General features: G+C 53.5%; 2 protein-coding genes across 2 annotated transcripts; both read right to left on the bottom strand.

The window, feature by feature from the left end:
- Window positions 1-77: 77 nt before the first annotated feature.
- EFNB3 (ephrin B3) lies at window positions 78-6,137 on the bottom strand. Its single transcript, XM_007100635.2, has 5 exons — window positions 5,643-6,137; window positions 3,179-3,471; window positions 2,917-3,009; window positions 2,710-2,814; window positions 78-2,274 (listed from the first exon to the last, which is right to left on the bottom strand). The coding sequence occupies exons 1-5, from the start codon at window positions 5,762-5,764 to the stop codon at window positions 1,865-1,867; spliced, it is 1,023 nt and encodes a 340-aa protein (XP_007100697.1). The 5' UTR covers window positions 5,765-6,137; the 3' UTR covers window positions 78-1,864.
- A 1,733-nt stretch (window positions 6,138-7,870) lies between these two features.
- On the bottom strand, window positions 7,871-20,051 carry WRAP53 (WD repeat containing antisense to TP53). The gene is made up of 10 exons (XM_007100636.4): window positions 19,369-20,051; window positions 19,120-19,218; window positions 18,743-18,854; window positions 10,150-10,238; window positions 9,856-9,946; window positions 9,614-9,746; window positions 8,842-9,050; window positions 8,530-8,633; window positions 8,250-8,384; window positions 7,871-8,134 (listed from the first exon to the last, which is right to left on the bottom strand). The coding sequence occupies exons 1-10, from the start codon at window positions 19,770-19,772 to the stop codon at window positions 7,888-7,890; spliced, it is 1,623 nt and encodes a 540-aa protein (XP_007100698.1). The 5' UTR covers window positions 19,773-20,051; the 3' UTR covers window positions 7,871-7,887.
- Window positions 20,052-20,923: the final 872 nt, after the last annotated feature.

The following is a 20,923-nucleotide window of genomic DNA, read 5'->3' on the forward strand; positions in this document are numbered from 1 at the left end:
CAACCCTCAGCTGGAAAGCCATTCTAATCACCAGTTCTCTGCCCCAATTCATGTCCAGTCATTCTCCAGCCTTCTCATCAACTTTTGAAGTTTTTTATTTTTTTTGGTTTTTGTTGTTCAAATTTCCCTTTTACAGTAAAACTAGTGAGGTGATGGCCATACCCCGCCACCTCCCCCATGGCAATATCAACTTCCTGTTTCCTGGAAGGAGCGATTAGAAAAATCAGGAAGGAGCTGGGAACTACAGCACCAGAGAGATAGCTTGACCTCTGGTGGACAAAGCAACCATCTTGGCTGGTGATTGAGGTGGCCGACGTGGTGCCCAAAGGCAGCTCTGACCTAAAGGAAATGAGCTGGGAGGAAACTGAGGCAACACCCAATTGTGCACTAGTGGGCAGGAAGAGGTATCAGCTGGTCACTATGGAAAGAGTGGCTGTTGCTAAGGACCACTGTCAGCTAGACCAGTAGTAGGCCACCATTTTGGTCACTAAGAAGGGAGCTGTGTTGAGTTTGAAGGGAGTAGGAAATGGAGAATGTGATGAACAAGACAGCCATCCAGGTTACTGGGGACAACACGTGGGTTCTTGGGGTCATCCTGTTGAGTAACAGAGATTATACTGGGATATGGAAAGGGAAGAACAAGACAAATGGAGCCTGCCACGGCAGATGGCAGCCACCTTAGCTGTCCTAAAAGCAGCACAGAGAACAAGGGAAGGGAGATCCTGGCACGTGACACTGAATACTAGGAAGAACCTCAGTCCACCCGATCTTCTTAGAGTAAGTTCCAGCTTCCTCCTGAAATGGGAAGTTCTTCCTGCCCGCCCTTCTCCACAGAGTAAGAACCATCCACCTCCCCCCACCCCCCAGACTAAGCCACTTCCGGTTCCAGCCAGACCACTTCCTATTTCAGAAGTGCTACTTCCTGTCCTGGATGAAGGCACTTCCAGTTCCTGCTGCACTGCTTCCACTTCCCAGGCCACTTCTGTCCAGGCCTGGTCACTTCTTGTCTGGAGCAAGTCACTTCCTGTCCCAAGTGGCCCATTCAGCATCAGACCAAGTCCACATGTGTCCTGACTGGTTCATAGCTTGCTATTGGCCACTGGACAAAACGGGACACTTCTCATGGTAGCTGTCATGACCCAACCACCCCAAATGGCTGGAGTAAGTATGTAGAGGCCTGGGGCAGGGCAGAGGAGGAGGCCCTCCTACCCATGCCCTGAGCTGGGGTGGAGTGCCAGAGCCTTCCCCATAAGGCCCCCATTTTTGGCAGACTGAGGGGTGTGGTTGGTAAGAGAAGTCAGAAGAGGGAGCTGAGGGGAGAAATGCTTTGATGCCCCCACCCTGGAGATGGGAGAGGTACAGGATAAGAAGCCAAGAGGGTAAATAAAAGGAGATACAGGGAGGAGGATGCTAGGGAAGAGGAACAGACCTAGAGACAGAAGAGAGAGACAGAAAATAAGAGAGAGAGGAGAAAAGAAGAGAAAAACAGTGAGAGGCAGAAAGAGGTGCCAACCAAAAAGACAGACTGTTCCCACCCCTAGCTCTCAGTGGGTGAGGGGGACAAGGATCCCTGGGTCATGGTTAGACGAAGAGGCTGAATCTCTGCCCCCTCCCCAGGGGAATAGGACCCAGGAACACAGAGACAGAGAGGAGCACACACAGCCAACCAGAGGGCAGGCGGTCGTTGGGTGGATGTCTTAGGGAATCCTAAAAGTGGAGAAGAGGCAAGAGCCAGGAGGAGCAAAGGAGCTGGGGGGGCAAAGGGGGGCCAAGGAGATGCTAGAGGTGTCCCTCAAACCATGAATTAAACTGGAGGAGCACCCCACAAAGGGCTGCATCCAGGAGAGCCAGGTCGGAGGAGCCCTCATACCTTGTAGTAGATGTTTGGAGGGCTCTGGGGGGGCCCATCCTGCACGATGTACACAGGATGCCCATAGTCACCACTCACCTTCTCATAGTGGGGACAGAAGGGGGGGTCTGCAGCCCCACCGCCCCGCAGAGCTATCCCTAGCTCCCCAGGCTCAGCCTCCCTAGGTCCCATCCCGCCTCCACCCCCCAGGCCCAGAGACCCTCCCCTCCCGAAGGAGCCAGGACCAGGGTGGCGACTCTCCGAAGGCTTGGCCCGCCGTCTCCGCCAACACATGGCACCCCCAGCCCCTGCCACGCCCAGCAAGAGCAGCGCCAGCCCCCCTGCTGCCCCGGCCACTGCGGGCATGCTGGGAGGGGGCAGGGGGCCTTCAGCACCCCGGGAGGTTGCATTGCTGGTGGGGTCACCTGGCAGGGAAGGGGTGAAGGAGGAAAGAGGGGGTGGGGCTGAAGGAGCCACCTGGGCATCTGGACACCCATCCTTGCGGGTCCCCATGGGTTTCCCCAGCAGTGCCCAGGCCCTTTGGGGACCCCATTTGCCCTCCCCTCCAAGCCCCACTCGGAATCCAGGTGTGTCCAGCCCTTCAGCTCCATGCCAAGTAGTCCTCCCCCCTTCTCTGACAGCACTGATTGAAGCACTGACTTGGCTAATTAGTTCTAATTGAGCCTTTTCCTCTTTTGGCTTCCATTCCCCTCCCACCCTCCCATCCTCTCTTCTCCTCCTTCCTGTATCACTGCCCCCAAAACTGAAGAGGGAGGGAGGGAGAGGGTGAAGCTAGGGCAGCTGGGGTCCGAAAGCAGAGGAGGCTAGGGAAGACAGGAGGCTGGACCCCTGGTTCCTACCTGCTGTGTTCTCCTTCCCAGGCTCCAGGCTGTGGGCCACCCCTCGGTCTTTTTCCATGGGCATTTCAGACACAGGCTTTCGGGGGGCAGCCCCTCCTCGGGGACCTGGAGACGGGGAAGGGCCGAGAGAGGGGCTGAGACAGCAGCCCCCTGACCGTGACGGTGCTGCCCCTCGGCCCCTAGGAGGTGTGCCCCAGCCCCACTCACTTTGTCCCACTCGAAGGAGCACCTTCATGCCCCTAGTGAGGCACACACCTCCCTGCAAGCTCTCCAGGCCTTCCCGGGTTCCATCCGATGTGGCTGGGAGAGAAGAACCAGAGGGAGGAGATGGCGCTCCAGAGTCTACCCCTATTCTGTCTCCATGCCTGGCCCCAACACCACCCGAGGTGGCTCCGGTGGTCCCCTCCCTCATCTGCCCTCGATCCCAGGAGCACCTCCCCACTCGACCCTGCCCGCTGCCCAGCAGTACCAATTATGTAGTAATCGTGGTGTGAGCGGAACTCGTGGCCCCAGAGGTTAGGGCTATACTCCTGGAACTTGATGGTGAAGCGGAGATCCAGATCTGGCCGGTCACAAGTGAGAAGGAGGTTTGGGGCAGGGGGTGCCTCACAGCGCCGGCCCTGGGCACCCCCTACCAGATACAGCTTGTAGAACTCGTAATTAGGAGAGGAGTGGGGGCCAGGAGGCCGGGCCCGGGGGCAGAGCAGGTCTAGCCGGTCCCCGATCTGAGGGTAGAGCACGTAACCACCCTCTGCCTGGAACCTATGGGGAGGAGGGCAAGGTGGATAAGGATGAGAGGTGTCAGAGGTCTGGTCCCCAGAGCTTTGCCTCCCTCACCCCACATCCCTGCAGGACAGCCTTTGTCTGAGTGGAGAGTCTGTTCTGACAGAGCAGGCACTAAGGTCTCTGGAAGCTCACGGAAGCAGCAGGAAGCCAGGCTCAGAGGTCTCCTGCCCCTTGGTGTGCCCAAATGCACTCTTCAGCCCGCCCTCACCACATGCACACTGCCATCTCTCGCTCCATCACCAGTCCTGTTGCCATGGCAACAGGATGCCAGTTACCAAGGAGCTGGCCTCTCTGGAACCACACAGCCCACCCCTCCTGGGTGATTTCACTAGTCCATGGCAGTCATCCATGGGGGCAGAGCCTCCCCTCCCACAGGCCACCACTGAATTTCAGTGATTTCAGGGCAAAGGGGGCAGGGTGGGGGAGGGGGTGTGGAGGGTGATCCAGACCAGTGTCCCAAGTAGCCAGGCAATGTAACAGGACACAAATGCCTGGTCTGGCAATGGCCCTAAATGGGGCTAATCGGAACAGCTGCCCCAGACATTTCCCTGCTCAGTACCCCACTTCCCCCAGGCCCCACACTTCTTAGGGAAAGTGCCCTATTGCTTTGGAATGGAAAGGGTTGACTTTTCGACCCACAGCTGACACAAGTCCGCATCTCCCTCAGCCCCGGCAGCCACTGGCCCAGCACAGCCACTACTTGCCAACAACTGCAGACAGGGTCTCAGAACTTGGTCACAGGGGACTGCTGCTTGGTATCTTCCCAGACTCCCAGATAACCCCCTCCCTCCCTGCCCCAACATCCCAAAGAGCTCCCAGAACACCCTAACTCCATTTTCTCAGCTCTATCAGGATAAGCCTAACTTACATCCTCACACTGCTCCTGATACTCCAACTGCATCTGGGAGTTGGTGGGTAGGAGACTGAGAGGGGAAAAGACATTTGAGATTAGACCCCAAGAGATATGGGAGGGAGGCCAGGACAGGAAATGTGAGGGAAGCTGTGAAGTAAAGAGAGGAAGAATAATTACCCTAGTTCTCCTTTAATTAGCATATAATATGTTCAAATACCTTACCTCTAATCTTCATAAAACCTGTAAGGATTGAGGATACAAACTCAGAAAGGTTAAGTGACTTGCCCGAGGCCGCACAGCAGAAAGCAGCAGAGCTAGGATTAAGACCTAGGATTTGATGAGCTCCAAAGCACACCCTCTTGGCTTGGCCTCACACAGCCTCCCCAGGGAATTAGGAAGTTTTCAAAACACAAAACTCTTTTGCTAACGGGGAGTAGGCTCTGCATGGAGGCAAGGGACCCAAATGACCTCCCAAGGGTTCTGTCCTACTCTGTGTGGCTTGAAGTTTCATCTGACCCCTGGCCTTTTTTCAGAGCAAAGCAAGCATGCCTCAGAACAGAGGGTCTGATGGAAGAGTTTGCAGCAAAGATGGGGGAGGGGCAACGGAGTCCTCAGGACTCCAGATGCAAGAGGGAAAGTGGGGGCTTTAGGGGGCTCCAGGCTTCTTCCAAAAAGAAATCTCCAAGCCAGGAAGACAGGAAAATCTTCTGGTTGGGAAATTGTTCCACCAAGGACTCACAGACCCTCTGGCTGTGGGCAAGAGTTAGGAGACGGATGTGTGAAGAAGGGTCAAAACGCCTTGGGGGAGTTGTCCCCAGAGCCCCCAAACTGAGAGCCCTTCCCTCCCATTTCCACCACTGAGTCCCTTCTGGGGAGGGAGGCACCCTGCCCTTCCTCTCAGCGCCTCAGCAGCACCTACTCAGCTGCTCTCCTGAGAGCTGACATTAACCAGGCTCCCTCTCAGCCCAGCCCCCGACAGCACACAGGTCTCCCACAAACCCAAATAACCACTCCACTGCCCTCCCGGCTACCCACGATCTTTCAAATCCTTGCCCCTTGGGGGTCTTTCAAACTCCTGACACATGGTTGTCACCACCCGCATCCAGCTCTGTGCGCGACCCGCGAGTCTGGCTCCCAAGACCACCTCTGTCTGGTTGCCCATCAGCTCACATCCGATCACCAGCACCCTCCCTCCGCCTCCTCCCAGCTCCGAGAACCCAGCCCCCAAAGTCCCCAAGGTTTCCAGACCCCCTGCCCACAGGGTGTGGGGTATCCCCACCCCAGGGCCGCTCACCTCTTATTCGCCGAATTCCAGTAGACGGGCTCCAGGCTGAGCCCAGACACCACCCCCAAAAAACCGAGCAGGAGCAGGGCCCCGACTCGCACGCCCCCCGGCCCAGAATGGGGGGCCCCCATGACCCCGCCAAGGCCTGGGGGGCGGGGCACCAACTCCCCCAAAGTCGCTCACCCCCTGGGGTGCCTGCCTTGGCCGCCCGGGCTATTCTGCCCCGGCCACCCGGGTGGCTGATGCCCCCCGCTCCCACGCGGACCCGCTTCCTGCTCCGCCCGCGTCCCCTCTCCGGAGCGCGCCGCCCGCAGAAGCCCTTCCAGGGGCCGTCTGCAGGCGCCCTGCGCCCCCAGCCCACGCGCTGGCACCCCGGTATTTATGAGCGGGCCTAGGTGGGGGACTGGGGGAGCCGGGGACCGGGCGGGGGCGGCATGGGGCGCCGGGCGAGGGAGCGGGGAAGGGGGCGCCGAGCCGGAGCCCCAGCCTCGCCGGGATTGAGGGCAGCGGGCTAAGGGAGGAAACCAACCAGTCCTGAGCCCAGGAGGGGGGAGTTAAAGGAGAGGCGGGGAGGGGGAGAGGATGGCAGAGGGAAAAACCGGAGCTGGAGCCCGAGTCGGAGCGGGCGATCATGCAGCCCACGCCCCCCACACCTCCCTCACCTCGCGCACCTCCCAGCCCTCACCCCGCTGCCCCGCCTCACTCCCCCGCGCGGTCTCTCACGCCCCCTTTGTCTCCGCAACTCTCCGGCTCTGGCTTAGTTTCTGCCCACCTCCCCTCCTGCCCTCGCATCGCCCGAGCGGTTGGAATCTTCCACTCCCTCAAATCCAGAAAGGCTCTTGCCCTCTCCACCCCGAGGAACCCAGCCCCTTTCGCTCCCGCAGCCCCCTCCTCCCCCATCCCAAAACAACACCGCGGCTCCGAGGAGGTCTGGAGAGAATAATAATAACCTTGAAGGCTCCGCACTTTACGAAGTGGGCTGAGTTGACCGTCTCGACTACCTGTGTGAAGTGGGAGGGGCAGAGCTTAAGGATCCCCGTTGCAGTGATGAAGAAACTGAGGCTCAGAGAGGCCCCGTGACTTGCCCAAGGTCACACGAGGAATCTGGGGTAAAGCCGAAACCAGAACCAGGCTGCCGAACTCCCACTCCTGGGGTCTCTTTTGTCACAGCCTCCTAGACCCTCTACTGCTATCTGGAGGTTGACGAAAGGCAAGAGATTCGGGGGTAAACTTGGGCCCTTCTTAGATGGTTGTGGGGAGAAATGAGGCCGGGAGATAGGGAGGACCTACAACCCAAAACCCGCATGCAGCCGGAAGGGCTGTTTCCAATTATCCTGGGGGAAGGGAGGAGGATTTGCCTCTTTGGGTGTAAGAACCCTGGCTTTCAGCACCTCTGGGCAGAGGTGACATTCCTCTCCCCTCTCTAGTCGTCACAGGCCTCCAGTCCCTTCCCTTAGGCTGTGAGGTCCAGAATCAAATCCTCTGCTGACAGTATCGCTTCAGAGACCCCCTTCTCAGTGTGTGGCAAGGTGGGGGGAGGGGGGGGAGCCACTGCTTGAAATAACATACCCCCCAAAAAGACAGAGCAGATAAATGAAGAAACCAGACCAGCGACAGCTACTGAACGACTCTCGCCCTTGTCCTGAATCTATCGAGAATACAGAATGTGACATCTGTGTTTTTCGGCACCTTTACTCTTTCATGTGTGCCCTTGACTCTGGCTACTCAGTCACCTGCCTCCTGGGGGAGTCCAGGGGAGGGGAGGCAGTCCTCCTGCTCCCCTTCCCCCAGAGCTGACTAATGGTCCCTCTGCTGCTGGATGATGGTAAATAGTGTTGAGCGGGAGTGAGCGGGTGTCTTGTCTGTCACCATCTGCACAGTCTCACACAGTCACACCCAACAGTCTGACACACAGCTCCTGCCACTCCTGCTCAGCCACACTCACCCTGACCCCTGCTGCCCCCACCTTGGGAGTGAGATTTCCAACAGGTTCCCCCCTTCAGTTTACCAGGTTGCCTAGCAACCAGCCAGTCAATGGCATGAAGCCCCACCCTCCCACTTACTTGACTTCACACCAAGCTCAGCAGCCCCATTGGTTCCCGCCTAGTCCCACCTCTCAACCCTGGTTTCAGGAACAATATGCCAGTCCCCACTGCTGCTGGACCAGGGAGCCCACTGGTGCCCCTCCCGGCCCCACCTCCATCATCCGCCTCCCCAAACAGACACAAAGACTCTAATATCATATAAAACCTTTTTATATAAACTCACGCCCACCTCCCTCTGTCCCTCCCTGTCCCTTCTCGTCCTGGTGAGCATCAGGGACACTGGTATCCGGGCAGCCCCCACACCACCAGAGCTGAAGCTGACATTCAAGGTGGACGTGGCGCATGGAGAGCAGGGGAAGGTCCACCTCCTCCTCCCCCTCGTCCCCACTCTCCGTGGGCTCCGGAAACACACGCTGACCGGAGCCAGTGGCCAGCAGAGGCAGACTAGGGTGCAGGCTGTAGGGAGAGATGGGCGGCGCCGCTCAGCACCATGAGCCAGGATGCTTGCTCCCTCAGGGATTTACCTTTCTCCCCAACCCAAGCCCCCAAATCTGTAGAATTAACTTATGACCTCACTCCATTGGTGCAGTCCTTCTGGGGCAGGAAACTCAGCACTGGCTCTGGCTTCCCCTCGTGCCCAGCCCCACCGGTGTCCCACACAGAGACAGCCCCACTAGTGCTGCCGCTCACTAGGAACTGCCCGCTCCTGGGGAAGAGAGGAAGGGCTTGCTGGCATGCAGTCATCACCTGGGGCAGGAACCTTCATGGTCAGGGGCTGGGACCCTACAGGTGGGCTCTGGCATCCCTGGGCGCATCAAGACCCTGGGCAGGAAGGACCCACAGTCACTCACGGGTCCAGATCAAAGTAGATGCGCTGATTGGTGGTCACTTCACGACTCAGGGACCACAGTGGACGCCCAGGCTGCCGGAGATCCCAGCACAGAAGCTCGGCATCCTAAGGACAAAGAACAGGAGCCTAGAATCGTTTCCACCCTCCACTCCCCCACTCCCAGCACATGCCTGCTTCCCTCCAGTTTTACAAGCACTCCTTTAGCTGGGTTGATTTTTTTCTTCCCATGCCCATCTCCCAACACAGCACAGACTACATTCCCCACTCCTGCCTTTTACCCCCCTGCTTTGGGATCTCAGAACATGATCCCTACCTTACGGGCTCCTGAAAAGAAGCGATTCCCATCGGGGTGGAAACAGAGGTGGGTGATGCCCCCTTGGTGCCCTCCCAGCAAGGCAAGAGGGGAGCCATCATCCCAGGTGTACAGACCCAGGGAGCGCCCGTAGGAGCCACAGGCATAGAGGGGCTGGGTTGGACTGAAGGCTATGCAGGAGATGATGCCGCTCTGGCCCTGTTTTTTTGCTAGAAAGGGAAGGAACAAAGTCGGGGAGAGAGCAAGAGCACCTGGCATTAACCACGCTAATCAGAGGCGCACCTCTGTCTCCTGTCCCACAGCCCATGTGCTGGACTCAGTGCCTCCCCCACCCCGTTTGTTTTAAGCAGGATGAAGACCTCTGATGCTCCCTAGATCCTTCTATCCCCTGCAAAGGACCTAAAGGCCCAAGCCCCACTTCTTCCCTCTCAAACCTGTTTTTCCTTGAAGGGCTGGAAAGCTGAAAGCTTATAGGAAAAGGGAATCAGCTTTACCTCCAGTTTCCTGGAGATACCAAGATTTTGGAGACCAAAAGGTACAGGGCAGGGGGCTCAGGAGTGAACCAGCTCTTTACCCAGAGGTAAAGTTTCGTCCCCTCCCTGAGTCTGTTTTCTTCCCAGCCCACTGGGCCCAACCTGCCCCACAGGTCTGTACTGAGGATGATGTGACCCCCGCCTCACCCCTGCACGTGACCCCCTGGCTCACACAAGGCCCATCTGCAAGTGGCTGGGCCCTTTTCTCTCCTCCTCCCTCGGAGGCGCAGACTGCTTACCAAACGTGGCTCGGACCTCACAGTCGCGGCCAGGCCGGGACGTGGAGAAGATACGCACGGTCCGGTTGAAGCCACAGAAGAGCTGGGAGCCATCCGGGGAGAAGCAGAGCGAATGGGCTGCCGTCAGCTCGTCCTGGGGGCGGGAAAGGGCTGGAAATAGGCCTAGCAAAGAGCCTCAGCCGTTCTCAAGGAAGGAGAGCTGGGCCAGGACGAGCCCTGAGGCTGGGCGAGGAAGTCCCTACCAGGTGGTTGTAGGAGCGAAAGGAAGCCCGGAGCTCTCCAGTGAAGGCATCCCAGATGTGAATCGGGTTCTCCCGGCTGCTGCTGGCCACGCTGAGAGAGACACGGACACTGAGGCCCCAGTGCTGTCAAAGGAAGGGGAGGAAGCCAACTGACCGGCCCTCTCAGCTCACATCTGAAGGGCACAGCAAGCTTTCCTCCTCCAGAGACCCCTGGCAGCCCCTGACTCTCTCAGTGGAGGGTCCCCTTGAAATGGGGGGCGGGGGCCGGGAGGGGAGGCGAAAGACATCACTTACTAGGAGGTGTCTGGTTGGGCTGAAGACATCAGAGAATACCAGCAGTAATCATAGATGGTGTCACCTTCCACCATTCGAAGGACAGGAGCCTGGACAGAGATGCGGGGATGCCTGGGTCACTGGCGGGAAAAGGAGGCCCACTTGGAAATCTAGCAGTTTTATGGCAGAGGGAGATGCTCTGTGGGCACTTAACCAGGCAGGAGAAGGCAGACGGGGTAAATATGAAGAACAGGATCTTGATCTCAAAGTTCAAGGTTTAGCTCAGACTTTAACATCAGACTTGGGCCACCAAAAGCCATGCAGATTTACCCTTTTGCTTTTTCAACACTTAGAGAGGAAGAAACAAGTAATATCCCAACCCAGAAACAAAGAACCAATGATACAAATATCTACCGAGTGCCTACCAGGCGCCATTTGATCCTCCAAAAAAAATTACTGAACAGTTCAAACAAGCAACGAAGTACTAAAACAAAGCCAAACAAACACTGTGAGTCCTCCACGTAGCTTAAGAAACAAAATATTTTACCAAACAGTTAAAACCTCTTCCCGGTGAAACTGTCCCTCAGAGGTAAACACCATCCTGAATCTATCACTCTCGTGTATTTCTTTAGGAATACATTCAGACAGAGAAAAAAACAATATATACCATGGTCTTGCGTGCTGTTAAACTTAATATGAATGGTAGGAAGCTGTATGCATCCCACCGTGATTGTGAGATTACGGTGACACACTGAGCTCAAATTCATGCATCTTCCCTGCTGTACAGCGCTCCACTCACCCACCCCTCTCTACTGACAGTCACTGGTGTTTTCCCAATTTCTGGCTAGTGTGCTGTTAACATTCTGGTACCCGTGTGGGAGGGTTTCTCTGCAGTTTCTGCTGAAGAGGGAATCACTGGGCTCTACAGTCTGTGCTCTGCCAGCTCTACTAGATCATGTCACGTTTTTCCCAAAGTGCTCATCCAGATTTACTCTCCCCCCAGCAGCGTGTACGAGCGCCTGTTGCTCTGCATCCTCTTGGTGTTGTCAGACTTTCAAATTTTTCTCAATTTTTTTTTTTTTTTTTTTTTTTTTTTTTTTGCGGTACGCGGGCCTCTCACTGTTGTGGCCTCTTCCGTTGCGGAGCACGGGCTCCGGACGCGCAGGCTCAGCGGCCACGGCTCACGGGCCCAGCCGCTCCGCGGCACGTGGGATCCTCCCGGACCGGGGCACGAACCCGTGTCCCCTGCATCGGCAGGCGGACTCTCAACCACCGCACCACCAGGGAAGCCCAAATTTTTCTCAATTTGAAGGCTGTGAAATGGTATTTCATTACGATATAAACTGGCGTTTCTCAACGTCTAACCAGTGAAGTTAGACATTTTTGTGTTTAAGGGCACCTTTTCATAGTTTTTGCTCAGTTTTCTCCTAGGTTGTTGTTTTTTTCTTACTGACTTGAAGGAAATCTTTACATCAGTTGGATACCAGTCCTTTGGCGGGGTGACGTCACCTCTTTGGCCCTCGGGGTGATGTCACCCAGCCGTGAATGCAGGGCCCACTTCACCCTGAACCCTTGCATCCGACTGCCTGGTGGAAAGCTCCACTGGGGCACCCCACAGGGTCCTCAAACTCAGTTTGTCTGGAACTGACCCAGCCTCTGCCGCCTGTGAACCTGCTGCTCCTGGGCTCCCCACCCAGTTCTCAAGCCTGAAATCTGAGCACCTTGACTACTACTACCCTTCACTCCCTTTCCTCTCCTGGTCCAACCCGAGGCCAGAGCTTGCCAACTGCACCTCCTAGGTTCGCTTGAACCTGTCCCCTTGCCTTCAATCCCACATGAAGCTACTGCCTTCTTGCTAGCATTTCTACACGTTCCCCCAGCCTCCCTGCACCCCACACTCCAATCTGCCCCTCCATTCTCCACCCTGAAGCCACACTGAGGCCCCTGGAATCCTGTACAGCGTCACTCTCCTGCTTAAAACATTGCAATGCCTCCCCAAAACCCTCGGTATAAAACCCAATCTCCTATGAAGCCTTTCCTTACCAGGCGTCTACCCCATACCCACCTTTCCAGGCTCATCCCTCATCCCTGTATTCACTCCTGTAATAGCTCCACATCCCATCATCCTGACTCTCAGTTCCTAGAAGGTGCCAACTCCCTACACTCCTGAACTACACACTTTCACGCACACTAGTCTCCAAGTCTGGAATAGTCTGCCTTCACTTCCCCCAGCGACTCTTCCTGGTTGAATCCTATTCATCCTTTGGGTCTCTTACACACTTCCTCCACTGGGAAGCCTCCCCAACCCCTCGAGCTGAGCCAGATGCCCTGCTCCACGTTCCAAGAGCCCTCTGTGCCCTCCACGCTACAGCGTACCCATCTGAGACGGCAGGAATCATGTCTGTCTTGCTCACCACTCTTGCCCCAACACCTAGTGTACAATCAGCAGTCAAATGTTTTAATGGGAAAATGGAAACAGAAGACCGTTCCAATAACATAAGGCCCCAAATAATAGCACCTTGAATTAAAACAGAGGCGGTCAAGTTAAGTGGATAGATTAGGAAGATCATGAGAACTTGACGGGATTTGGTAATTAATTGGACGTGGGGGTTAGGGAAAAGGAAGATTAAAGGAGGAGACCCTGGCTTCTGGTTTGGATACCTGAGGTCACCAAGATGGTGGAAGGACTTGGGGTGCAAAGGAAGGCTATGAGGTGCCAATGTCCTCGGTGAGTTAGGGAGAATCAGACAGCATAAGCATCAAAGGAAAAGTTTTTACAAAGCGAAAGAGCAATTGTCTGGATATAGCATTTGGGAATGAGGACACTCCCTCCCCAACCTGACATATGTAGGGCACGGAGGATGCACAGTCTCTCCCAGAGAGGGTACAGGAAAGGGAAAGCCTCAGGCAAGAGCCACGGGGTACAGAGAGTACTCAGGGAAGAAGTGGGGAGTTAGAAATAGGAGTTCCAGAAAGCTCTGTGAAAAGGTGGAGAAGGGAGAGGAGGAATTGGGAAACTGGTGGGAAGAAGCAGTACACAGATGTACGAAAATACCCCAAAATATCCTCCCCCAATTTCCCCACCTATACAAATGTTGTCCATTTCCATACTAAACTTTCAGACATTAAAAATGAAAATGTTGGGCTTCCCTGGTGGCGCAGTGGTTGAGAGTCCGCCTGCCGACGCAGGGGACACGGGTTCGTGCCCCGGTCCGGGAAGATCCCACGTGCTGCGGAGCGGCTGGGCCCGTGAGCCATGGATGCTGAGCCTGCGTGTCCGGAGCCTGTGCTCCGCAACAGTGAGAGGCCCACGTACCGCAAAAAAAAAAAAAAAAAAAAAAAAGGAAAATGCCTAACGAGCATTTAGGTATTTAGGCTATGATAGAATTGGTACACTCATATTGCCAACAGCAATAATAATCTGTGCCCCCCCACCAGGAGAGGGCCCCGTACCCCAAAAAAAAAAAAAAAAAAAAAAAAAGGAAAATGCCTAACGAGCATTTAGGTATTTAGGCTATGATAGAATTGGTACACTCATATTGCCAACAGCAATAATAATAATAAAAAAAAGAATAAGCAGCACAAAAAGCTTTCAAAAACAAATTGACTATCTGTATCACAAGACATAAAAAAAAGATATTGATTCTCTCTGACCTAGGGTGTTTCTTACTTGTAAAATTTCTGATTCTCTGAATCTCCATCAAAACACATGGAGATGTTCACTGAAAAATAATTTATGATATAAAAATCCTGGAAACAACCCAAAAGTCCAAAACAGGTGAACAGGTAAGAAAACTATCATAGGCAGTCAATGAAATAACATACACCATTAAACATAACTATGAACACTGGAGCACCGTGAAAAACATTTACGATATGATTGTTAAAAGAAAAAACAGTGTACAAAACCATCTACCAAAGAGTTACAACCACACAGAGAGCTCCAGTACTTGGACAGAGCTTAGAAAGAATGTAGAAAAACTTAAAGGGCTGAATCTTGTAGACGGGTAGGTAACAATGACTTTTTTCCCTTTTTTTTTCAGCCACACCACGCAGCCTGTGGGATCTTAGTTCCCTGACCAGGGACTGAACCTAGGCCCTCGGCAGTGAGAGCACCGATCCCTAACCACTGGACCGCCAGGGAATTCCCACCTTTTTCCCTTTTTAACATTCTCATTTCTCTCAGATGAATGTGTACAATAAATATTCGACCTCTCACATTTCCAGTCTCCTCTAACTATCCCTACTCCTGAACTCTTTCAGGCTGGCTGTGCCACGCCCACCCAGCCCTGGTTTCTGGACACCACTGGTTTCTGTTCCAGGAACCAGGGCTAGGAGTGCCTTACAGCTTGCACACAGAATTCACATGTCTGCAGCCTCCGATCTCACAGAGATGCAGGTTAGGCAGGCGTTCAGGACCATCCCCGGAACGCACCCTTCTTTCACCATCAAGACCCGCACTCCCACGAACCTCAGGCACTAAAGAAGTCCCAGGCTTCTGGGTCTCACCACCACCTGCTCGCTGCTCAACACACTCCCTGATCGGCCCCAATCCCACACTCCTCCCTGCCCCCCAAATCCTTACCCCTTGGCCTCTGAAATTCCCACTCTAGAATCTTCAAACTCCCTTATTTTGCATCTTCTCGGAATGCCCTGTCCACCCACCTGGACCTGCCCGACGCTGTGGCTTTCTCAGGCTGAAATGTCTTTCATTCTCACTCCCCTCCTCAGTACAAACATCAAGGACAGGAGGTGGGTGGGTGTCAACCTTGCTCCCTACTGTCATTTCCAAATCTTTTCACCTCCCCAAACTCCACCTCCTCTGCAGTTCCTGCCATCACACTAGCTCCCTGTTTTTGTCTCCCTCCCTCATTCACTGAGACTTTCATCTCCCGGTTCAGTCTCTCACTCCCCACAAATACTGTTACTCTTGGTGACATGCACTTCCACCAGGACTTTGAGCTTGCAGTTCTCTCTGCCCAGCATATTCTTCCCCAAAATATCACGTTGGTTCACTCCCTGACTCCCTCAGATCTCTGCTCAAATGTCACCTGAAGAGTGAAGGCTTCCCCGACCTCCCTTTTTATTTTTGGCTGCACCGCATGGTTTGCAGGATCTTAGTTCCCCGACCAGGGATTGAACCCGGGGCCATGGCAGTGAAAGCACCAAATCCTAACCACTGGACTGCCAGGGAACGCCCCCAACCTCCTTTTTTAAAATTGCAGTGAATTCCCCCAGTCCTCCTCTCTGCTTTATCGTTCTCCGTGGTACTTGTCAGGTATATATTTCACTGTGTTATTTCTTTATTGCCTCTTTCTCACACTAGAATAGAAGCTTCACAAAGACACAGACTTCTGTCTGTTTTGTTCCTAACTGACCCCTAGCAGCTAAAACAGGCCCGGCACATAGAATGCGCTCAATGAAAACTTGTTGAATGAATGAATCAATGAAAGAATGAATAAAAACACCCAACACCCTGGCCTCTGCCATTCCTTGACTCCCTTAGCACGCACAGCTGCGGCCCTCACTCTACACCAGGGACCCACTCCCACAGTCGAGTCATCACCGCAATCTCTGACCACCATCTCCAACCCACCCAGCTCCCTTGCTCTGCCATTTCCACCACAATTGCTCAGCTTCATCAGAAACCCATTCACAATCCATTTTCTTACCCACTTTACACTCTGGTCGAGCACAACAGGTGTACCCCTGCAGACACTCTCGAAGTACCCCTGCAGACACTCTCGAAACACCCCGGGTCTTTCTCTCCTGGCAAACCCCAGCCAGACCTCCTATTCCTTCCAGTCCATGCTTGCATCCAACGAACACCAAGGACTGCTAGCATGTACTGAACACTGACTACACGCCAGGTACTCCTTTAAGCACTTTACCCTAATTCTTTTGTTTTTTCGGCCGTGCCACACAGCGTGCAGGATCTTAGTTCCCCCACCAGGGATCCAACCCGTGCCTCCTGCAGTGGAAGCATGGAGTCTGAAACACTGGACTGCCAGGGAAGTCCTACCCTAATTCTTTTAATCCTCGCCACAACTCTATGAGGTGGGTGCTATTATTATCATCCTCATTTTACAAACAAAGAAACTACAGTCAACTTACTGGGGAAAGATGCACAACCATGCTAACTGGTCTTACTTTACATGGTTGACAGCAAATTTCTAGTGGGCATTGAGCAAAGAATAGCAATGCTACTCCACGCCAAGCATTCCTTGGTAGTTCTGATTTTCTTCTCCCCAGGACCGATCATCTCACACCTTCTGCTCTCTCCCCACAACCCTCTGACTTCAGCTGATAACATCCCCTTTAGGCTTCACTGAGAAGCCAAGAGACAGAGACACCCAAATCTTCCCACGACCAAACAGCTGCCTCTGAACGCATCCTCTGCCTTTCTTTCCACGGCAAGGAAGGGTTCTGCGCCTGTCAGTCTAGTCCTTCAATGTGCTCTGGATCCTGTCTTCACCCAGCCACGCAGGGACTTCGTCACCATCCCCAACAACAGCAGCAATTCCTCCCTCTCTTCCGGGGTAATTCTGACCTCACAGAAGCATCTTGTTCATTTTTCTTTAGCCCCACATTCCCTCCGGTCACCATTCCGTTTCTCAGCTCCCTTTCACAAGAAAACACTTCCAAAGAATTCTCTCTTCCTCCTACCCTAATTACCTTCTGCCTCCAGCACTTCTCTGAAAGTGCTCTCGTCAAGGTCACTATGTCTTCTTGGGTCATTCTCTAAATTTGCCCTCACTCTCAACAGCATGAGACATAACTCTTTGCCTCCACTTTATAATTTCTCCTGCACCCACCTCCATGTGCTGGAGTGTTCCGGGCTCTGCTTCAGCCTTCTTCTCCATCTACACTCTCCCTTGAGATTGACTCTGTTCTCAAGACACAAGATACCATCGACATGCTCTCCCGCTTCCAAAGTATATCCCTAGCGCCCTTCTCAAAGTCTCTCCTTAGCTTTACATTTCACATTTAAAGTACCTAAAAGCCCAGACTTCCCTGGTGGTACAGTGGTTAAGAATCCGCCTGCCAGTGCAGGAGACACGGGTTCGAGCCCTGGTCTGGGACGATTCCACATGCCGCGGAGCAACTAAGCCCGTGCGCCACAACTACTGAGCCTGCACTCTAGAGCCCACGAGCCGCAACTACTGAAGCATGTGTGCCTAGAGCCTGTGCTCCGCAACAAGAGAAGCCACCACACTGAAGAGTAGCCCTCACTCACCGCAACTAGAGAAAAGCCCGCGCACAGCAACGAAGACCCAACACAGCCAAAAATAAATAAATAAATAAATTTATTTATAGTAAATAAATTTATTTTTTAAAAATATAAAGTTCCTAAAAACCATTGACTTCTGTCCCAATACCTCTTCATATCCTCTGAGTAAACTGTACCCCAATCCACCCAATTGACTTTCAAGTCCTATGAAATATACTTCAAATCCACCCACATCTATCTTGCCTGATACCACCCTAGCACAAGCCAACATCATTTCTCGCCTGGACCATGATAAACGCCTCCTAACGAGTCTCCACTCTTGCCCACTCGCAATCTATTCTCTAATAAAATTCAGCCATCATTTTGCTCTTCTCTTTTAAAATCTCTCCCACGGCTTCCCCAAAAACACTCCAAATGCCCTACCCACAAGATCTGACAAGATGTGGCTGCCAGCCACCTCTCCACCCTCACCACACTTTCCCCCTCACTGGCCTTGGTCCAGGCACACTGGCTTTCTTTCTGTTCCTTGAACACACAAAGCTCTTCCCCAGCTCTGGGTCTTTGTAGCATCTTTGCCTCTTCCTGGAACGCTCTTTCTACAGCTCTTCACATGACTGATCTCATCATCCTTCAGGTCTCAGCTCAAATGTCTCTTTTTCAGAGAGCCCCTCCCTGACCGACCATTTCATCTAAAGCGGCATCCTCTAGTTAGTCTCTCCTCATTCTGTTGATTTCCTTCGTAGCATTTATTATTATCTGTAATGAACTTGATTATTTATTGGTTTACGTTTGTTGTCTATGTCCCATACAAGAAAGCAAAGCAGCTCTTCATCTGTCACATTCGTTACTTTATCCCAACACCAAACACAGTAAGTGACACACTGGTAGTCATTCCATAAATACCTGTAAGTCAATTAAAACCAAGAGTAGTGGGGCTTCCCTGGTGGCGCGGTGGTTGAGAGCCCACCTGCCGATGCAGGGGACAGGGGTTCGTGCCCCGGTCCGGGAGGATCCCACATGCCGTGGAGCGGCTGGGCCCGTGAGCCATGGCCGCTGAGCCTGCGCGTCCGGAGCCTGTGCTCCGCAACGGGAGAGGCCACGGCAGTGAGAGGCCCGCGCACCGCAAAAACAAAAACAAAAACAAACCAAGAGTAGTGAGAAATCCACTACTCTTTTATGGAAAACACATATTCTTAACTAAAAAAGGATAAACACCTCTTTAAATGACTTCAGAATTCAGAGTAGAAAATGCTACCTGTGGAACCGCATGGTGAAATGTCCTGCCTGTGCACAGGAAACATGTGGACTGTACTTTCTCCATCTACAGGAAGGAATTAAACGCGCAGAGTCTGATGAAGGGGCAGAGTTAGCCCCTACCCTTACCATTTCTGCATATTCCAGCTGCTCCCCCTCATTGTACAGCTCTGGGGGCAGGTTATAAATCCGCAGGATGTTATCAGCACTATTGGTCAAGATGCAGGAACCATCAGGGGCCCTAGGAGTAGGAAGGAGTTAGAAAGCTGGACAGACCTGTATTTTCCACGTGTAGGACTAGGGCTGAGCTGACCTCTGGTATAGGTAAGCACCCCCAAGACCTTGAGGAAGTAGAAGACACACAATCATAAATGAAATTTAAACTCAATCCAGAGGAATTCTTACTCCTTCTCCCACCATGGTGGATCCTTCTCCCAGATAACTGGGGTGTTTTAAGGTGGAAATACTGAGCGTGATTATCTCCCTGCCCCATTATGCTTACTTACCACTTACAGCCTTTCAAGAAGTTCTCAGGTTGGGTGCTGAACTCTGACCAGGAACCGCTGAGAAACCGAGGTACCTGGGAGAAGCTGTAGTTCCAGACGCTGGAAGGAAGATGGGGGAACAACAAACCTGGGTTCACCAAAGCAAAGTGAAAATGGGCCTGGAGAAGTGGGGCTGAGGACTGGCGGATAAGGTATATCTCACACTTCCAATCTCCACAGATTCCTGAGCCACCTGCTATCACCACTTACGTGTATCCCTCATCCTCTGGAGCAGGTTCCTCAGACACACCTTCCACGTCTTCTCCGGGCCCCAACTCTGGCCTGTTCGTTTCTTCTGCAGGAAGGCTCACATTTTCAGAAAGTTCCTGCTCTTCGACTCGAGGGCTCAACCCACTAGGAATACCAAACCCTGTTTCCAGGGGAATGGATGGAGAAGCTGGGTCCCCCTCCTCCAGCTCCTGGGACACAGCTGAGACAGCCATGGGATCTGGGGACACCCGGGGCGGATCATCGCCATCGGGTGTCGGTGGCATCAGTTCAGGGTCCGTATTTTTATCCATCGGGGAAGCCTGAGGAGAGAGAGGGGCTGGAGCTGGGGCCCGGTCTGAAGGAAGGCAGTCCGGAGCTAACAGTGGCGCCTCCGGTGTCTTCATACTGCAGAGGAAGCACGGCAGACATTGGCCGCGGCCAGGCAGTCCTCTTCCCGCCGGCTACCAGCTGCCGGGCCCGCGGAACGGCCGAGACCGCTTCAAAGTTCGCACGGATCGGGATGCAGAACTGGAGAAACCCACCAGTGCCTACCTTCTTCCCCCGGGAGGGGGCAGAAGGCCAGGAAAACTGCGGAACAGCAACGTTAGAAAGCACGGCGCTCTTCAACCAGTTCGGTCGCTACGAGCCACCTGTTCTCGCGGGATTTGGGCACACCTTTCCATTGGACCTCCGCATCCCGGATCAGACTTCGCGGGCGACCCACGGAGGGACAGGGCAGGGACGTAACACGTCACGGGTTACTGTTCCCATCAAGCCCTGGGGCTCCTGGTGGCTGCTGGAAGTTGTAGTCCAAAGGCTTCTGCCTCGGCGAGAATTGCCTGAGCTCCCCCTGCGGTCTTCCGCGATCATTCTTAAAGCACCTACTCCTCTCCCCCACCTGCAGAGGGCGCTAGCGCTATGTTTGATTTTACAGGTTTTAAGCCTCTTTTGCATCTCTTTCGCTAAGTTCTTCAGACCTCCGTCTCTTTTCATTCATTCAATAAATATTTATTACTGAACTCTTACTTGCTACCCAGTACTGTACTAGGCACTGGGAAATACAACAATGAATAAGATAGTAGACAAGGTCTCTGCCCTCCTAAGGCTTAGGTTGCTGTGTATTCAAGGCAAGGAACAAATCATTTCAGAAAGTGATAGGGGCTGTAAAGGAAATTAAACAAGATGGTGTAATATAGCGTATCTGCGGGTATACCTAACATTGGAACATTATGGAAAGCCTTCCTAAAAGGTGACATTTTAGGTGTTGAGTAAAAACTATCCAGCTATTTAGGAAGAGGAGTGTTCCAGGCAGAGGGAATGACAAGTGCAAAGGCTTTCTTCCTTTCACCTTCATATTTGACACAGTGGCCGAATTCTACCAAAATGGTTTCCACCAATTGTGCCCTCACGGCTCTGGCTCATCGAACTTCCCCACCCCAAATTCTCAGTAGCTACAGTACCAGTACTGCGAGAATCCTGACTCTCCCCGCACCCTCCTCTCCTAATCTCAGTTCCCATCGCCTCCGCCCGCAGGGGAATTGCTTGCCCTTACTTG

Source organism: Physeter macrocephalus, unplaced genomic scaffold (assembly GCF_002837175.3).
Source record: "Physeter macrocephalus isolate SW-GA unplaced genomic scaffold, ASM283717v5 random_8, whole genome shotgun sequence".
Lineage (NCBI taxonomy): Eukaryota > Metazoa > Chordata > Mammalia > Artiodactyla > Physeteridae > Physeter > Physeter macrocephalus.